The sequence below is a fragment of the Sebastes umbrosus genome, chromosome 3 (assembly GCF_015220745.1).
Source record: "Sebastes umbrosus isolate fSebUmb1 chromosome 3, fSebUmb1.pri, whole genome shotgun sequence".
NCBI classification, from domain to species: domain Eukaryota; kingdom Metazoa; phylum Chordata; class Actinopteri; order Perciformes; family Sebastidae; genus Sebastes; species Sebastes umbrosus.
Window position 1 is genome coordinate 27,386,660 of NC_051271.1, and position 19,159 is coordinate 27,405,818.

General features: G+C 42.9%; 1 protein-coding gene across 3 annotated transcripts in view; it reads left to right on the plus strand.

Moving 5' to 3' along the window:
• Positions 1–19,159, plus strand: part of LOC119485359 (adhesion G protein-coupled receptor L1-like) — a 33,986-nt gene that overhangs the window by 7,661 nt on the left and 7,166 nt on the right. For 2 of the 3 annotated variants that reach the window (XM_037764904.1, XM_037764905.1), the window contains exons 2-16: positions 4,024–4,143; positions 7,810–8,023; positions 8,507–8,616; positions 10,707–10,914; positions 11,910–12,174; positions 12,275–12,614; positions 12,692–12,985; positions 14,210–14,313; positions 14,451–14,636; positions 14,746–14,784; positions 14,861–15,041; positions 15,139–15,261; positions 15,456–15,673; positions 16,811–16,984; positions 18,864–19,076. In XM_037764904.1, the coding sequence (XP_037620832.1) occupies positions 4,074–4,143; positions 7,810–8,023; positions 8,507–8,616; positions 10,707–10,914; positions 11,910–12,174; positions 12,275–12,614; positions 12,692–12,985; positions 14,210–14,313; positions 14,451–14,636; positions 14,746–14,784; positions 14,861–15,041; positions 15,139–15,261; positions 15,456–15,673; positions 16,811–16,984; positions 18,864–19,076 (2,739 nt within the window). In that variant the 5' untranslated portion in view covers positions 4,024–4,073. Of the gene's footprint in view, positions 1–4,023; positions 4,144–7,809; positions 8,024–8,506; positions 8,617–9,405; positions 9,421–10,706; positions 10,915–11,909; positions 12,175–12,274; positions 12,615–12,691; positions 12,986–14,209; positions 14,314–14,450; positions 14,637–14,745; positions 14,785–14,860; positions 15,042–15,138; positions 15,262–15,455; positions 15,674–16,810; positions 16,985–18,863; positions 19,077–19,159 lie in introns of all 3 variants that reach the window. The other variant, XM_037764903.1, reaches the window with a different exon arrangement.

Here is a 19,159-nt window from a genome sequence, read left to right on the forward strand (position 1 = left end):
GCGATCCGGTAAAAACAAACCAGTGATAAATGACCTAACACTCCTGAAATTCTCATATACCCAGAAAGTGCTTATGGGGCACTAAGACACGATGTGCTTTTAACTCAGGAAGCAAGTGCTGAGGGCAGGATTACGATCTTGATAAATATGTGAGGAAACGTATCAATGTTTAATCAGCCTCCCTGCACTCTTTAGAAGAGACTCAATTCTTTAGGTGAAAGAAAATCAAATGACTTCTCACGCAAAACCGATGTAGCTACATATATTTGGCATAGTATGGGAATCCAGGGATGGTTTTTGGCCTCCTTGGTCTTCCATACTTTAAATGTCATTATCTATCTTTAGCATCACAGATATTCATTCTTATAGTAGAGGTCTACATGTGAAAACTGATGGCTAACATCATAAAAAAAACAGTGGATGACTTTGAAAATGACATTTAAAACGTGATCTGGATATATCTGCAAGCAATTTACTCCCATTTCCCTAACGCTCTTGTGAGTGTCCAACAGGCAGTGCAGGTCGTAATGCTCTGAACTTGGCTCTGAGAGTGGCCTGTGTTTCCTGCCTGCAACAAGCGAATGATTGACAGAGGGCGACACCTCCATTCCCCAGAGTCACGCATCGACCAGACAAACATACAGGCTCTAAAACCCTGTAAGTGGCTTTGACTGCGGTGAGTAGGCCTCAGCCTTCTGGGAGCTGTAGAGGTCAATGGTCTGAAACAGGCTCGCAGTCACAGAGGGCACCGTAGCGTGTTTTAAAATCCTCTCTTAAGCCTCAAATATTATCGACAGCGACAAGAAAATTCGCGACACTGTTGCTATTAAAAAAGTATTTCAGCCAATAAAGCTTTTTTGCTCTCGCTGTGCTGTCAGAAGTCTAATCTCTCTGTCTCTCCCCCATCTCTTGATTGCTCTCTCTCTCTCCATCACACACACACACACACACACACACACACACACTCACATTCATTCTTCCATTAGGAACACTACAAGGCTGTTTTGTCACTTTGTGCTTCATAGTGATCTGCCCTCAGGCGCTGATAGCTCTCTGACCAAAGGAGGGGGAGGTTACTCTCTCTTTCTCTCTGTTGATTTTATGGCCTCCGCCTCCAACAGTGTGAATCTTTGTACCTGGCATGATCTCACATCAGTTTGAATGATTTCCAACAGGCTGACTTTAATGGCTTTCAGGTATCATTTGCTTCCCACAGCAGTGAGCATCAGTCAATTTTCTTTCTTATTTATTGCTTAATTTCTGGAGGAGCCAACCCACACAGGATTCGTTTGGCAGACTCCTGTTTGACATCTCTGCCATTCAGGGCTGCAAGTAAAGCTTATTTTCATTATTAATTATCTGAAGATTATTTTTTGATTAACTTGTTAAAGTTAAAGGTGCTATTGATAACATTGATTATATTCAGCCACTAGATTTCGCATTCTCCTTCCCCCATTTCACTGCATTTACTTCACAACAAGTCGTTGCCAGGTACTTAACGTCGATTTCAGCCATTTATCATTTTTTTCCTAACTAACTGACGACCCAGAGAAACCACGTGATACCAACGTCATTTTACTATTGGCTCACAAGCCTTGTTAGAAGTGGAAACCAAACGTCAGATATCTTCCACAGAGATAAACAAAACATTAATTTTGGACCTGCAGAAATTTTCAAAATGATTAATTCAAAATCATAATAATTTTTTTTAACGAAAAGCCATACTTTTATTCGGCACCTTTCTAAAGGCTCTGTTTATGTGTTATTCTTTTTTTGTTTTATATTCATCTACATAAAAATGTTATCAATAAGACTTAAAAATGTTAGAAAACAGTGAAAATACTACAATCCCCCTATAGTCAGATTGCTGGTTTTGTCTGTCCAACAGTCCAAAACCCAAAGCAGCAAATTCTCACATTTGAGAAGCTGGAACCAGCAAAAAATGTATAACTATTTTTTTCTTCATGAATTACTAAATCCCCTAAAGCCAAAAATGGTTCAAACCCACATGACTATTTTAAATTCTAGTGGACATCCCAAAGTTTCCAAAGATACCAAATACGTCTGGCTGAACTTTGCATAAAATGATGCACACGACATGTGGAGTATTCACATTTGATTAAATGATGCAGCCATAAAAAATATGGAGTCTTGTGTTTGAATATTTTACTTCAATAGAAAGTTGGAACAAGCTGTTACAGACAGATGGGAATAAGGTGATTTTAATAACATTAAAGCTACTTAACAGGATTTAAAATGGGAACACTGTAATCAAAATAGTTGCTTATACTGTACATTTTCTGTTGCTATTGAGTCCCTATTAACACTGAGATACACGCAGATAAAAGCAGTCTCTCTGTGTATACTGTACATGTGTGCATGGTTGTGTGTATGTATGCAGTATTCACACTCACACTCACTTAGAGACTGCTGCTCCTCCAAGTAGGCCGGCCGGTGGCCCGGGGCTGGATTTTGGTTGCAGGCAGGGAGCATGGTGCTGCGAACAGGGGGACTGGGTGTGTGGCTTTGTCAAGGCCCATCAGTGTCCTTGCTCTACTTACTCTGCATCAACACTTAAGGGTGTGTGTGCGTGTGTGTGCGTGTGTGTGCAAGTGTGTGTGTGAGAGAGAGAGAGAGAGCAATGGGGGTTGCAAGCAAAAGAACATGCTGCCATAAGGGTTTTGGCTGAGATGAGACGTATTGTGTATGTGTGTGTGTGTACGTGTGTGTACGTGTGTCAGTGTGTGCATGTGCTGAAAAACGGAAAGGTTCTCATTCTGGTGAGTCTTTTATGTACTATGTTTAGTGTGTGTGTGTGTGTATGTCTATGTGTGTATATCACAGTGGTCCTGAGGCCTTTATTACAGTCTTGTTGGTTCAGTGGACTTAAAGAAGGCAGAGGTCTCTCTCTTCTCCTTCTAGAGAGTGTGTGTGTGTGTGTGTGTGTGTGTGTGTGTGCGTGTGTGTGTGTGTGTTAACGTGTGCCCCTGTACAAGCACACGTCTCTGAATGCATGTTGGACATTTGCTGAGGAGTGACCTAAATCTGTCTGCCGTCATTACCTAACAAGAAGACGGAGAGAAAAGCGAGTCACAAACAAACACACGCAAGCACACATATGTAGCTGTACACACACATGCACACCACTTGCACACTGACACATACACACACACACACACACACTTTGGAGAGACCGTCATGCTGGATACTGTGCACTCACTGCAGCGGCAGATTGGAATGCTAAGCAGGCAAAAAAATAAATAAATAATAATAAATGTGATGCCGTGCATGATGCAGTTCAGCCTCCATCCTCCCTTCTGTCCAGGGCCAAGAGTTCAGTCTATTAGGGAGTCACATTACTGTTGTTCTCTTGTATCTCGTCCGCCTGCCTGCGTCCCGTATGTTCCCTCGTAAAACTCCACAGCGCAGCATCACCCTCTGATCACCTGCGCCCTCAGTCAGCTGTTTACCTCGTTACCCCTGCTGGGGAAGAGATCGTCTGCACGACATCATTTATTTAGGATTACTGAAAAGTGGCCTAAGCTGAGCCCAGCCCTCTGCCTACCCCGTGTGTGTGTGTGCATGTGTGTGTGTTTATGTGCGCGTGTGTGTGTGTGAGTATGGAAAGATTAAGACTCTTTTATGGGTCAGTGGCCACTGTTGCTCCAAGCTAATTACGGACTTAAAACACGTACTCACATGCGTGTGCTTTCACTCACAAACACGCACAGATACACACACACCCAGCACATCTCTCTCTCTCAGACTGCACTGTGCTATCACCATGGTAACAGCAGATGGAGGGACTTTTCGCTGCACCGAATGCTCAATTGTTATCTATTTCTCTCTCTCCTTTCTGTCTATCTCTCTATTATTCTGTCCCTCTCCCAAACTGCTGTGTTTTCTCACGTGCACTCTTTCACTGTCAGTGTGTTTCATAGACCATCCTACACACACACACACTGATCACACAAAGAGAGGGTGCACTTCCTCAATCTCACACTTTCACTGCTTCCTCCCCAGGCTCTCCTAACGCGGCTGGTGGTGTGACGCCCTAACTCTTCCTGCCCAGCATGGCTGTGTCACTGTGGTTCCTGGGGGTGTGTGTGCTCACTCTGGCTCACATCGCCCCCTCCAGCCAAGGTAAGCATCACGGCGCTGAGGTAGTATCATGTCTAAAGGTGTAGATCCTGGCACAGCAATCAGCAGGATGATTCACAAAAAAAAAAAAGAAATTGAAAAAGGAAGCAATGGATGATGCCAGTGCTACGTAGATTTGCGTGACTCAAATATAAGTCATTGTTTTGCAAAGTGGGCAAAGTCATCGTGAAAAGTGGAACTCAGCCCACTGCCTCTACAGAAAGGCAAAGTCATCTTGTGACCTACATAAACAAAAGCTTACCAAAACATTTGAAGTGTGCAGCTTGCCAAGGGGAGCTGCTTCAGAAGCCGCCTGCCTGTCGCTCCTAGTTAATAAACAATCAGTCATTCAGCACCACGGACAGTTACAGTACACCAGTAGCATACTGATCACACCGACGTGTTCCCTTTAAGTGTGGGTTTAATCCTGAAGCATGCAAACATCTTTTCATGTGTACATGATACTCAACATGATGTGAACAACCGGATTAAGGTAATCGTAATGTGATTTTCTACAATAAACATGGTTTACATGGATTAATATGGCAGTCAGGTGAGTTTACACACAGAGAGATGTGGCAAAGTGAGCCTTTCAAAGGAAATAAAATAAAATAATAAAACCTTGTTCTCGTCAGTTTGTTGTTTACCGAGCATCTGACAGCCAGTAGTATAAGCTTCATCCTCCCCACTGAATTAAAACACAAGATATTGTGATGCACCCACGCATCACATCACATGTGAGGTGTCACAGTGGAGGTGCAGTGTGATTTATGTCAACCGTCACACTCTGTTTGCATCTGGGAATACTTTCAGTGTAAACTTACACACATGTCTGCATTTTAAAGATTTAATTGAGTCACACATGAGGTGTTAACAGTGCAGAAAGGTGTGTTAACTATGTTATCAGCATGTTTAGATTGAGGTAATCAGAGTATGGTGTTTAAATAGATAGATAGGTAGATAGTCACTTTATTGATCCCAAGGGAAATTCAAGTTTCCAGCATCACAGTTCCATAGTACAAAATATGTTAGTAAAAAGGCAGTAAACACCAAAAAATATACCAGATATAAAAATACAAGGTGATGAAGAAGAAAACTGTTAAAACTGAATATAGTGCAGGGTAACAGCTGTGATACACGACTATTAAAAAGTGAATATAGTGCAGAAGAGACTGTTAAAAGTGAATATAGTGCAGGGTAATTCCAGTAGCTTAGTCTATGAAAGTGCACTATGTGCATTATTATTATTATTTATTATTATAAATGATATTTATTGTAATTAATTACAAATGATTAGAGTGTGTATCAACATACCTGCTCTGTTTATATCATGGTCTGGGTGAATACTTGATTCTGATTGGCTGCAGGATGTCCATCAAGTAGTTCCAGTGAAACTGTCTGTTCACTGTTTCTAAATTAATGCGCTGGCTCGAGAAAAAACACCCTGAATATTTTATTACAACAGAGAGTGTAACGTTAACTAGTCCCACAGAGCCTCATCCTCTGAACACCACAGGGTGGCAGCACACAAGCTGCAAGGAGTCAGTTACTATGGTTACACTTAACGTAGCTATGTGCTAGCGTTATACTAATCATGCTAATTGATTTGGGGACAAGACTGGATAGTTAACGTAAGCTAGTCTCATTGGTAAAGCTAGCCCTACTCTTGTCAAGTTATACTTACTATTTTTTTCAACCGTACGCAATGTCATTGACTTTTAATCTTGCAGGCATAACGTTAGTTTGTGTTTGCAAAAAAAATCAAAACTGATTTCCAAAGTCAGAAAGAATAACTGAGATGATGTCATCAGGGTTATCTGAATTTAGGCTTTCAGGCTATACATGTATAGCAGACCCATACAAGGGACTAAGAGTCAATATATCTCAGCCTTTTTTTAAAAATTTGTATCTATTTATTTTTCATTAATTATTTTTATTTCTAATTTAATTTAATTAATTTATTTTAATTTATTTTTTTTCTCTCCATTTTGTTTTATCCATATTTCATTTTAATTTGTTTTGTTATAAGGAAAAAAAAAAATATATATATATATATATAAAAAATCCTCAACTGGCTGGGCATGGGCCATGCTGCCTCAACACCAACTGGGCTCCTCCATCTCCTCTCTCGTCACTCCAATGATAACTGCCTATGGATAGAAAAGGGCAAAAGCCCTGAGCTATCAAACCAGGCTCGCAAATTTACGATATGATATCTCAGCCTCTGCTGCTTCAAATGTGACTATTTGTTTGGCCATGCTAGGTTAGTGGTGTGGCTCTGTGGATGGCAAAGTCGGTTCACCCGTTTGGTCCAGACTGGAACTTATAACAACTTTTGGATGGATTGCCTCTGACTCAAGTGACAACATGAGGTTGATATTTGTGGTTTTCAGTGAGATGTCTCAACAACTGTTGCTATGAAATTTGGTAAATTTGAGGCTTAGCATCAGCATGTCAGCATTTTGTAATTGTTCAGGTTCAGGTTCAGGTTCAGGTGACTTTATTTGTACTCGTAGGTAGATTTGTTTTGCAGCAAAAATAGAGGATGGCATCCGTATTGACAATAAGGTAGAGCGCATACCAGAGACAGACAAAAGAGTACTCAAAGGCTTACTGGGATCAGGACCCAGCAAAAAGAAGAAGGCCACAAGAACAATATAAAAAAAACACTGAAATATCAGGACAAAAAAGACACAATAAAATGAGAAAAGGGATAAACTTGCCATAATATATGTGCAAAAGCTGCTAGGACTTATTTAAATGAACAATTGCAGCTGGAACAAAGCTGTTCCTGTAGCGCTTTGTTCTACACCTTGGGACCCTAAACCTCCGACCAGATGGGAGAAGCTGGAACTCACCAGTCAGAGGATTGTGAATATGTTAGCCTGCTGACGTTAGCATTTAGCTCAAAGTACACCTCGTCCCTCCCCCAAAATAATGCAAGACTAAATTGCTAGACTGATATTTAGCTCTTCATAGGCTGCTGCCTATAAATCACATTATTCCTGACTTTTTGGAAAATTCTTTTTATTCCTTTTTTTCCCCAAACATAGCATAACAAACATAACAAAACATAACACCAGTGCCATAATACAAAAAAATATATATCTTACATTTAACATTTAATATGTACATACATATATACACACATACACATCGCCTCTCACTCCCACACAGAGATAGGTCCAGCCTTCTTCCCACCCCTAGAGGTAAAGTTACAGAAAAAATAACATATAAAATATTTTTGAAATAATTTAATTAGTTATAATTAAAAGTAATAAGTACTACAGTAGTATAGTTCATGGTGGTAAGATAGAAACCTTAAATAAATAAATTTATAACTTAATTAAATAAATGTAGAGAAAAGAAAAGAACAGCACGTAGAAAATAATAATTAATAATTAAGTAAATACCCTAGAAAGGTTAAGAAGATTCTATATAAGTGATCCATGGATCCCATATCCTGTAGAAAAGCTGTGGGCTACCTCTTATAGCATAGGTTATTTTTTCCTGACTTTATACAAAGAGACAACCAGATTAATTTGCTGTCTAAGTAAGTCAACTGGATTCTCCAGATCACTGCAGTCTGAAGACAAAGTAAATGCTAATTGTTCTTTTTTCTTTCTTCTTCTTCCCATCTTATCCCCACCTCTAACCCCTCATGAGCAGCTATGTCCCGGGCCGCCATGCCCTTCGGGCTGCTGCGCAGGGAGCTGGCGTGCGAGGGTTACCCAATAGAGCTGCGCTGCCCAGGAAGTGACGTGGTTATGGTGGAGACCGCCAACTATGGACGCACCGATGACAAGATCTGTGACGCAGACCCCTTCCAGATGGAGAACACACAGTGTTACCTCCCTGACGCACTCAAGATTATGGCCCAGAGGTGTGTATGTGCTGGGTTTGCTGACTGTGTTTGTGTAAGAGCTTAAATCATCCAGCAAAGACGCAAATTGGAGTGTTAATTCTTGTGCTATTTGAGTATGTGCAAACATTTTGGAAGCAGTTAAACCCAATCAATGAGAACATCTACTGTTTCGTACATACGGTATGCGTGCACTGCTATACAACATGCGTGTGAAATCATGTCAGAAGGAAACGTTAGACAAAGACCAATACTTGTGTTGTGCAGTAATCTCTCCAGCTGAGTCTGAGTGCCTGGCTGCACCATTAGCTGTGTACTCAGCAGTGTTTTCCTAGAAGAACTGATCAATATTCAGCGAGAGGGAGAGGGAGAGGGAGAGTAGACAAATGGAGTGTCCTTTGCTTCCCCTTTCCTGTCTGTTAATCACTCTCCCTCCCTTCATTGTTTTCTCTTTCTTTCATCCCTTTCACACACCCATCCATCCATCCATCTGCTGTCCTCCAGGTGTAACAACAGGACTCAGTGTGTGGTGGTCGCAGGGGTCGACGTTTTCCCAGACCCCTGTCCTGGAACATACAAATATCTGGAGATCCAGTATGAGTGTGTCCCTTACAGTAAGTATGCATATATATATATATATATATATTAACACACATAAACACACACACAAACATGTTTACACTCAAATATGTGCATGTGCATGCAAAAAACACATAGATTTAATCTATTTTTGCCTAGCTATATTGTAGGTTTATGGTGCTTTTCTTTGTACTTATAACCTCTGATGTCGACTGTGTCCCTGAGAGAGTGATGGTAGAAAAGATTTTTTTTTTCTCAGGGAGTGTGTGTGTGTTTGAAATACCAGATGAAATTTGAATGGAGGAAAAGTACAGAGAGGGTTAAACTGTATAGGACATTTGCATAGTGTATGTCTTCTGTATGTGTATGTGTGTGTGTGTGTGTGTGTGCGCGTGGGTGTTAGCGAGAGTGTCACGTATGCACTTGCGCGTGCATGCGTGTGTGTTTTCTTTTTCAGATTCACGCCACGGGAGTTGCTCTCTTTTCTCCACAGGAGCCTGATTGAGGGAAGGAGAGATCAGGGGAGGTGGAGGGAGGGGAAAGGGGGAGGACGGGGCGGGAAGGGAAGGGAAGGGAGGTGGAGAGCAAGGTGGGGTGTGGGGGGGGCGGTGTACGCTGGCTCTCTTTAGTGCTTCTTCTTTCTTTTATGTGAACTATAAAGTTTGTGGCGAGAATGAGTTCCAAAATCTTTATCTGTGCAATTCTTTCTTTCTATCTTTTTTTCTTTCTTTCTTGCTTGCTTTCTTGCTTTTCTTTACTTCCCTTCTTTCACCCTCTGACTTCTCTTTCTTTCTCTCCCTCTTTTTTTTCCTATGCTTGAGTAGAAGTGGACCAAAAAGGTAAAGACAAAACATTGTAGCATCTTGATCTCTTACCCCCGACCCCACCTCTTTTCTCTCCTTCTCTTCCTCTCTCCTACCATCTCTCTCTCTTCCTCCTACCCTAGGACGTTGTTTCGTAGTCATGCTGGATGTTGCCCCCTTTTTTCATTTCCTACTCGGTTATTTCCCCCCCCCCCCCACCCCCCCATTTTATCCATCTCTTGTTGTTGACACCCGTCCTTTTATCCAATTTTATCCAGGTTCTGCACCTATAGTCTCTCTTCTTCTTCTTCTTTTCTCTCTTTCTTTCTCTTTCCAGTTCCTCTTCTTCCTCTCTCGCTCCTGGTCGATCTCTCTGTCTCTTATTTCTCCTTCTCGGTCTCTCTGTGCACACACAAACATAAACACAACTGCTCACACAAACATAAACATAATCTTCGTCTTACCTTTTCTCTCTTTCGCTCTATTTCCTGTTCACGCATAAGCACCTTTCTTTCTTTCTCTCTTTCTTTCTTTCTTTCTTTCTTTCTTTAATTCCTTCCAGTCATTCCTTCCTACTTGTCTGATCATCCTCTTCATGCTTATTTTCCCTTTTCTTCCCTTATAGGAAGAGCCCCTTATTTATCTTCATAGGAAAAATAAGACCAAATGTGTGTGATTGTATATCCTTCTGGATGTGTGCTTACCAAGCACTGCTTCTGTGTGTGAGTGTGTGTGCATGCCTATTTGCATGCCAGTGTGAGACTGTACAGTATACATATGTGTTCATACAGTTATTGACATGTGGGTGGACCAATCGTTGTGCTCGGCGTAAACTAACCTGCCCTCTCATTCACTTCAAGGCAAAATTTAGCCCCGCTTTCTGCGTCCCTGATTCTACCTCACACTCTTTTTCACTCTTTTTGCACTAACCCATATACACACACACACACATACACACACAAATACACTCACACACCTTTCATTGCAGTGTCCCTGTTGTATTACTCACCACACACACGCTAACAGTGTGTGATTTTCAACACTTTTATGTCTCTTCTGTTGCTTGCCTCTCGAGATCAGCACAGGTGTTTTAAATCCCTCTCTCTCTTTTTCTCCTCATTATTTTTTCTTCTTGCTGCATCAACTGCATCTAATTCAATCCATTTTTCACGCATCGATCCATTTTCTCCCCGCACCTGCCTCCACTATCTTTCCACTCTTTTCTCTTCCTGACTTCCCTCCCCGCTCTTCTTCTCCCCGCCTCCCTCTTCCTCTCTTTTCTCACATCCTGCTGTCTTCCCCTCCTAATTCCCGTCTTCCAGTTTTCGTGTGTCCCGGCTCACTGCTCAGCATCCAGCCGGCCTCCTCTCTCCTGGAGGCAGAGCATCAGTCGGGGGCGTGGTGTAAGGACCCGCTGCAGGCTGGCGACAGGCTGTACGTCATGCCGTGGACGCCATATAGGACAGAGGTGCTGTATGAGTACGCCACCTGGGACGACTACCGCCAGAACAGAGTCACCACCACCTACAAGTGAGTAATGTCTATGTGCACACTATGTGTTGCTGAAGATGTGATCTTGGGCTCTGGACACTTATGATTGGCATTTAATCTATAGATTAAACGATTAATCAATTCACGAATTCACTAAGAAAAGTTAGTTTAGACTAATATCACGTCCAGTTCAATCAATTAACTTTCTTTTCCTAATCTATAATACGAATTACATCCTAATATAAATAGCAGTAGGGCTGTCAATCGATTAAAATATTTAATTGTGATTAATTGCATGATTATCCATAGTTAATCGCGATTAATCGCAAATTAATCACACATTTATCTGTTCAAAATGTACCTTAAAGTGAGATTTGTCAAGTATTCAATACTCTCATCAACGTGGGAGTGGACAAATATGCTTGCTTTATGCAAATGTATGTATATATTTAGTATTGGAAATCAATTAACAACACAAAAACGATAACAGATATTGTCCAGAAACCCTCACAGGTACTGCATTTAGCATAAACAATATGCTCAAATCATAACATGGTAAACTGCAGCCCAACAGGCAACAACAGCTGTCAGTGTGTCAGTGTGCTGACTTGACCATGACTTGCCCCAAACTGCATGTGATTATCATGAAGTGGGCATGTCTGTAAAGGGGAGACTCGTGGGTACCCAGGGAACCCATTTTCATTCACATATGTTGAGGTCAGAGGTCAAGGGACCCCTTTGAAAGTAGCCATGCCAGTTCGTCCTCGCCAAAATTTAGCGTACGTTTGGAGCGTTATTTAGTCTCATTCGCGACAAGCTAGTATGACATTGGTACGATATGATGCCAGTATCTTCACTCTAGTTTTAAAACTGAGCCTGCTACAACCTAAAAATTGAATGTTAATGCGTTAAAGAAATTAGTGGTGTCAAAACAAATTTGTGTTAACGTGTTATAATCGCGTTAACTTTGACAGCCCTAATAAATAGTGTAATTTGCATGTACACTTCATATTTTTCATAATTCTCTGTCCCAGGTTGCCTAGCCGCGTGGATGGCACAGGCTTTGTGGTGTATGACGGCGCCGTGTTTTACAACAAGGAGAGAACGCGCAACCTGGTCAAATATGACCTGCGGACACGCATCAAGAGCGGCGAGGCGGTGGTGGTCAACGCCAACTACCACGACACCTCGCCTTACCGCTGGGGAGGAAAGTCAGACATTGATCTGGCGGTGGACGAGAACGGCCTGTGGGTGATCTACTCTACTGAAGCCAATAATGGACGCATCGTGGTCAGCCAGGTACAGTAGGAGGAAAGAAAACACATCGATGATTAGAGGGAGCAAAGGAAGAAGAGTTTTATTACCGAGTTCTCTCATCATGTCTTTTTTTCTCTTGCAGGTGAACCCGTACACCCTGCGCTTCGAGGGTACGTGGGCCACCGGCTTTGACAAGCGCGGGGCGAGCAACGCCTTCATGGCCTGTGGCGTGCTCTACGCCGTGCGCTCCGTCTTCCAGGATGATGAGGGGCAGGCGGACGGCCGAGTCGGCAGCAACATGGTGGTTTATGCCTACGACACCAGCCGCGGACAGGAGCTGCCCGTTCAAATACCATTCCCCAACCCTTACCAGTACATCTCCTCCATAGACTACAACCCCAGAGACAACCAGCTGTATGTGTGGAATAACTACTACGTGCTGAGATACCCGCTACAGTTTACACCGCCACCGCCCACTAAAGGTTTGTGGAACAAGTGCACCTGTGTATATGGACATGCTGATGAAAGTATAGAATCAACAGCGTTTCCGTCCCTCCAGGTCCCCTCTCCTCTCTGATGACGACCGTCCGCTCCTACACCGCCACTGTCGCGTTGACCCCAGTGCGGCCGTCGGCCTCTCACCCCATTGGCGTCATCAACCGAGGACCCTTTGACCAGCGGCCGATCACAGCCATGGTCCCTCTGACCCCACGTCCACCTCTGCGTGTCCCCTTGGCTCCCGGGGGCCCCGGTCAGGTGGGCAGATGTGAGGGCCGGGTGGCACGAGGCGTCTCGTGGCCGTACACGCTGAAGGGAGAGACGGTGGAGAGGCCCTGCCCGAAAGGGTCACTGGGTAGGTGTGGCATGTGTGTGTGTGTGTGTGAGCATGCCAGTCTGTGTGTTGAGTTTTGTGTGTGCATGTGTGTGTCTGTATCTCGTTTCCCTTTGAAATGTAGTCGCATGTCCCCTCTTTGAACTTGCCCTCAGATGAGAGAGAGAAGAACAGAGGTTGTAGTGTCAAGAGAAGCTGGGTTCGTCAACTCTTCCTCTCGCTGTGCAGCTGTCTTCCTCAGCCCAGCGCTCCCTCTGAGCAAAAGCTGTTATGCAGATTATGTAGATAAGCCTGTGGTGCATTTTCATCCAATCATGTTGAATGGTTTTCGGACATGGTTTCAGCACAGAGCTTATTGTTTTCACCGGGGAATAATATAATATCACTGTAAATCATGTGTGGTGGGCGTGGCTGTTGTCTTATAAATACATTTCATTTTCAGACCTGATGTGTAACAGACGCTCTTGTCCTGTTTTTCATGAAATACCTATACAAAGCAGCAACAAAAACATTTCTGATGCTTTATTGAGTGTTCATAGTTTTGCTTTTTTTTTTACGGTGCATTTACTTGTTCCGTCTCAAAGTTAGTCACTTGCTGGTGAAGACAGTCAAGCAAGCTAATAAGCCAACAACCCAGGTGTTTTTGTCAGGAGAAAGGAGAGTGAATATTGTACTTACATTCATCAGGTGGACTCAAACACGACTCCAAATGAATGCTAATGTTGCTTCTTGCTGGATGTGTAAATAGGCAGTTTTTTTTGCTCACACTTAACTTGGAAAGGAAATAATCCAAGTCAAGAGTTTTTCATCCTACACACCCGTCACTAAGACTTCATGGTGTGCATGAACTGTTTTGAAGTAACTAACATTTTAGCCACAACTTCATAGTACGTGTTTATTTATTTTTATTTTTTCTTTCTTACCATATTATGGAGTCCTTCTTCACACAAGCGGCCAAAACAGCAACACCAGAAACTAAAACAAAACCATTAGTATCCATTACTGGACTTTTTCCCGGTTTACAGTTCATTTCATGAATATATTCAAATACACTCATATTTTATTGACAGCCTTGTCTTTCATTAATTATGGATGAAATCCATATTTAATACGTGACAGTTACAGAAAAAAATTGTTGTAAGTGTTTTTGGGCTGCATATAAGTGTAAAAAACATGTGCAAGGAGAAACAGAAGTGACAAACCCCCTCAGATCCTGTAAAAACATGAGCTGTCCTTTCTCTGCAGGTATAGCTTCATATCAGTGCATGCAGTCTCCAGTGGGCTGGAGCTCCAGAGGGCCTGACCTTTCCAACTGCACCTCTCCCTGGGTCAGCCAAATTGCACAGAAGGTTAGTTACACACACACACACACACACACACACACACACACACACACACTGTACAAATGCCCTAAAGCCAGTCAGCAAGCAGTTCTCTCTTAAATGTCAAAATGTTTGACATTACAAACACCCCCGCCTCACTCCAGATTAAGAGCGGCGAGAACGCGGCCAACATTGCTGGGGAGTTGGCCGGCCAGACCCGGGGACGGATCTACGCCGGTGATGTCAGCATGTCCGTGAAGCTAATTGAACAGCTATTGGACATCCTGGATTCCCAGCTCCAGGCTTTGAGACCAGCCAATAAAGAGTCAGCAGCACGCAATTACAACAAGGTAAATTGTTCCTGTTGTCAGTGCAGAAGTGTACTTGACCTTTCCTGGAAATGAGAGCGGAAATGTCAGTGATGATGATTCTAACAATAGATGTTTTTCTCCTTTTCAGCTGCAGAAGAGGGAACGCACATGCAGAGCTTATGTTCAGGTAAGATAGACAGACAGATAGACAGAGAGATTGATAATCAGTAATAAGAATAAAACACTCTGTCTTTCTCTGTCAGGCGGTCGTTCAGACAGTTGATAACCTGTTGAGTCCTGAGGCTCTGGTGTCCTGGGCGGATATGAGCAGTGGTGACCAGTCCCGCTCAGCATCACTGCTGTTAGACGCTGTAGAGAAAGGAGCATTTCTATTGGCTAACAATCTCTACGAAGGCCACTTCAGTGACAGGGCGCCAAATGTTGGTACGTGGTCTCTCTCTTTCTTTCTTTTTCCTTACACATTGTGGAAATTACCAGTTCGGCTAAGCTTTTGTGTGCGCCTGTTCCTGTGTGTGCACAGATTTGGAGGTGTACGTACTAAATACAGAGGCAGACATACAGGACCTGATGTTCCCTCACTCCTACGACAGCGACAGCATCTTGCAGATATCAGCACTGGCTCTGCAACAGTACAGCAACAATGGTCAGTGACACGCGCCAAGACTAATCAACATTTTATACAGTGACAGCTCAGTGTTATAAAGTATATTGCCTGAGTTGGTAGGCGGGAGACAAGTAACAGGCTGTGAAAGTACTTTTTGTCCACATATCAAAAATGCAAACATTATAAAATGTAAGAGGAATGTGCTCTTCACTGAGTCCCCCTCTCCTCTGCAGGCCAGGTGAAGCTGGTCCTCTCTCTCTATAAGAACCTGGGCTCCTTCCTGACCACCCAGAACTCGACTTTGCGCCTCGGATTGGGGCTGGGCCAGGGATCGGAGGCCAGACGTAGCAGCCTGGTGGTCAACTCCCATGTCATCTCTGCCTCTGTGAACAGAGGATCCAACAGAGTGTACCTCTCCGAGCCGGTGATCTTCACCCTCAGGCACCTGCAGGTCTGTTTGGAAATCTGCTTAGCTCAAAATTAAATGTTCTGAATGAGCAAATTCCTTTTGTGCAGAATCTGGTCACTAAGTATTAGGGTTTGGCGATATTGAAACCTCTACTGACGATAATCGCTTTAAGAAAAAAAAATATATACGATATTATCTTCCAAAAAAGCTGAAGGGATTTATCTCTATAATATCTATGGACTGGAGACACATACATTGTGGCCACAATGTATAGACAGTTAGCGCTATTTTACACAAGGACATGCTGAGAACCATAAATCAGATCTATCAGCTGGTGACTAGTAACTGTCCTAGTACAGTCTCGCCATTGTTTATATTGTGTTACCTTTGATTGAGGGCTGATTGCTCACCGTGGGAGGAGTTTTTGTCCGGCTGCTCTTTGTGGAGGGAGTCTCGGCAGATTATTAAATCCCAACATTTCCTGATTTTGCTGCTTCAAAATAAAAGCTTTTAAATAACAAAATAACAGGGGACTTTTATTGTGAAGAATATAGGAAATGAAATGTGTTTGTCACCGTTTTACAGCCCCTCCTTTGAGTAGCGGGTTGTAATGGAGACTTAAATCCCTGCCGTGCTGGGCTGACGTGCCGAGTCATGTATGGAAAAATCCTACTGTACACAGGAACTTGGCTTGTGTCTTGAGGAGTTGTAGCATTTATTCACCGACAGCCTGAACTGTACGCACACTTCACAGCTAGTTACTAGTTACGGCTGACTTCCTCTCACCGTCACACACATACTCCCTCCCTCGCTCTCTCTCTATTGACTGCAAAAGCCGACACTCGCTAACTTTAAGCACACAACCTACGTTATTTCTTAAAGGAGTTCGCTACTTGTATAACACATTTTAGTTTAAAAAATATCTTAAAAATACATAATGCCCCGATGCTTTGCCCCGTCGGAGAGTCATCTTAGGCCTGCCAGGCTTGCAATATACTGGCAGAATCCCTGTATTCAACATAATTTAATTTCGTTCTGTCATCGTGGACACGTGAGGACCATTATCGTGGCCAATCAATATCGTGTCTCACGATAATCTCATTATCTCGCCCAAGCGTTCTAAGTATCCTTTATACTGTTGGCACTAATACATGTTTTGGTGTGCGCTTGTCTCCACAGCAGGAGAACCACTTTGGCGCCAACTGCTCCTTCTGGAACGGTACAGGGGTTTCTGGGAGTGGCAGGTGGTCTACACAGGGCTGCCGCCTGTTACACACCAACAACACACACACGACCTGCGCCTGCAACCACCTGTCCAGCTACGCCGTCCTCATGACGTATCAACAACCTGCTGTAAGTAACACACACCACAAACACGTGATGCGTTGAGTTCAGCTTCACGGTACATAGAAGCAAAATGTAGGTATCTCACTAACCGGACACCACTACGAGTCTTAAGAATGTTTAATTTAACAAATATTGAGCCAATATTCACACAGCATTGAAAACAGTCGTGCACAAGTTTTTTACCCTTTGTGCATTTAGCACTTGTGCGAATGTATAAATGACCTGTGTTGCACATTATTACTGCCACTTCTTTTTAGTCGGCCAGGTGCCAAACCTTAACTTCATAAATGCAGCTCCATCCTCGACTAACAAAGGCTTCCTGACTCCACCTTTATGCACCCATTTGCTGCAGCACAGTTGGACTTCACCCCCACCGTGCTCGCCAAAATGTTGTTTAAAAATCATGCACAGAGGGGGTGATAATTGTGGGTTGTAACTGTAAGAGAGAGAGAGAGAGTGATAAATGCTGCAGGCTATTTCGTCCTGCCATGAAATTGAATTAAATGTTTCTCTGCAAGATGTTCTCTTTGTTGGGTGTGATTTTATTCATTTGAATAGATGTTATATAACACACGGGGACACACAACCATGAGGCGAAGACACGCAAGCATTTCACACCACATCACAAAATACATCCACATTATGCTCACAAACCTGCATCTGCGATCGGTGCATGAAGTATAATTCATCTGCAGTTGTTCACGGTGTATAATGAAAAATGTCAGTTTAGGGGTATTTCCTAATTTCATTGTCCTACTTGTGCTGATGCAAATGTATGTTGACGTGTATGAGCTCGTTCTTCGATAGCCGATGCTGCCTAAACGCTGTTAACGCTTTGCTTGTGTGACTGTCGCATTGAATGAAGACGTGCAATGCAATTCAGCGCAAAAAAGCATCAGCTTGTTCCATTATCTAACTTGTACAATGGAAATTGGTAGTGGTTAGAAGGTTAGTTAAGGTTAGACATTGACCTTGAATAGTTAAGGTTAAGCATTGATCTCGAATAGTCAAGGTTAGGATTGGTCGTCGGGCAACGAGTCTCGCAAGAATTTTTGCAAATTTTTGCAGATCTCAGATCAGATTTCGCAATTTGCAGTTTCCCTTCTAGACACACCCCATGGAAATTGAGCAAGGAAGTCGAGAGCCGCAAACAGAGACAGCTTGCATTAAAGTAAAAGTTGCGTGTTTTGAAACGTGCATGTTGCATCGTCCAATTTAAGGAGAGCTAAACTAAACTTTTACACACTTTGGAGATGAAACCGACGGGTAGCTTGATCGCTGCTTATCGACCAAAGTCTGAGCCGATGCTGCAGTCATAAAGGAAGTCAAACTTGTATGTGTTTGTGGTCTTGTTGTATGCATGGAATTGTATGGAATTGCACGTTTTTTACGGCTGTATGCTCGAGGCAGTCACCCCAGAAAGCCAGTCATCATATCATCAACACGGTCAGTTTGCATAAAAGCAATTATGCTGTGAAGTGAATTTCTTTATTTAACGGGAACATCACACAACAGTGAATATTGCCTGGTCATTACTCGTTGAGCGTGTCAAGAACACAGTCTTCTCCTTCACACAGCCCTGTCGCTACAGTATCTGTCATGCTTATGTGTTGATGTCAGCCAATTTTCCAGCATGACACTTCATCTTTGATTAATTAATTTGCAAAAAATGCATAATAATTTTATATTATGTGCGTTAATATACATTTGCATCAGCACAAGTAGGACAATTAGGAAACACCCCTGAACTGACATTTTTCATTATACAACGTGAACAACTGCAAATGAATTATACTCCATGCACGGACTATCTGCACCTGTTCCTACATTCATACAGGTACTCTTTATGACCAGATAAAAAATGTTTTTTTAATCTCTTTATCAGTTCGGGGCCGGTGTAGAAGAGCTTCTCGTCTATGTGGTTTCCTGGGTTGGCATCTCTGTAGCGCTGGTGTGTTTGGCCACATGCCTTACCACCCTGTGCTGCCAGGGGGCACCCTGGCACACCGACCACAGCACCATCCACTGCAACCTGTGGGCCAACCTGCTCATCACTGAACTGCTCTTCCTTGTCGGTGCCAACAAGACGCAATACACAGTGAGTGCTCAAGACATTACTGTTGTATTTCAAAGCATTTTGTTTAAGGTAGCTTTTTGTGAAAGATTTCCTCCTTCTCTATC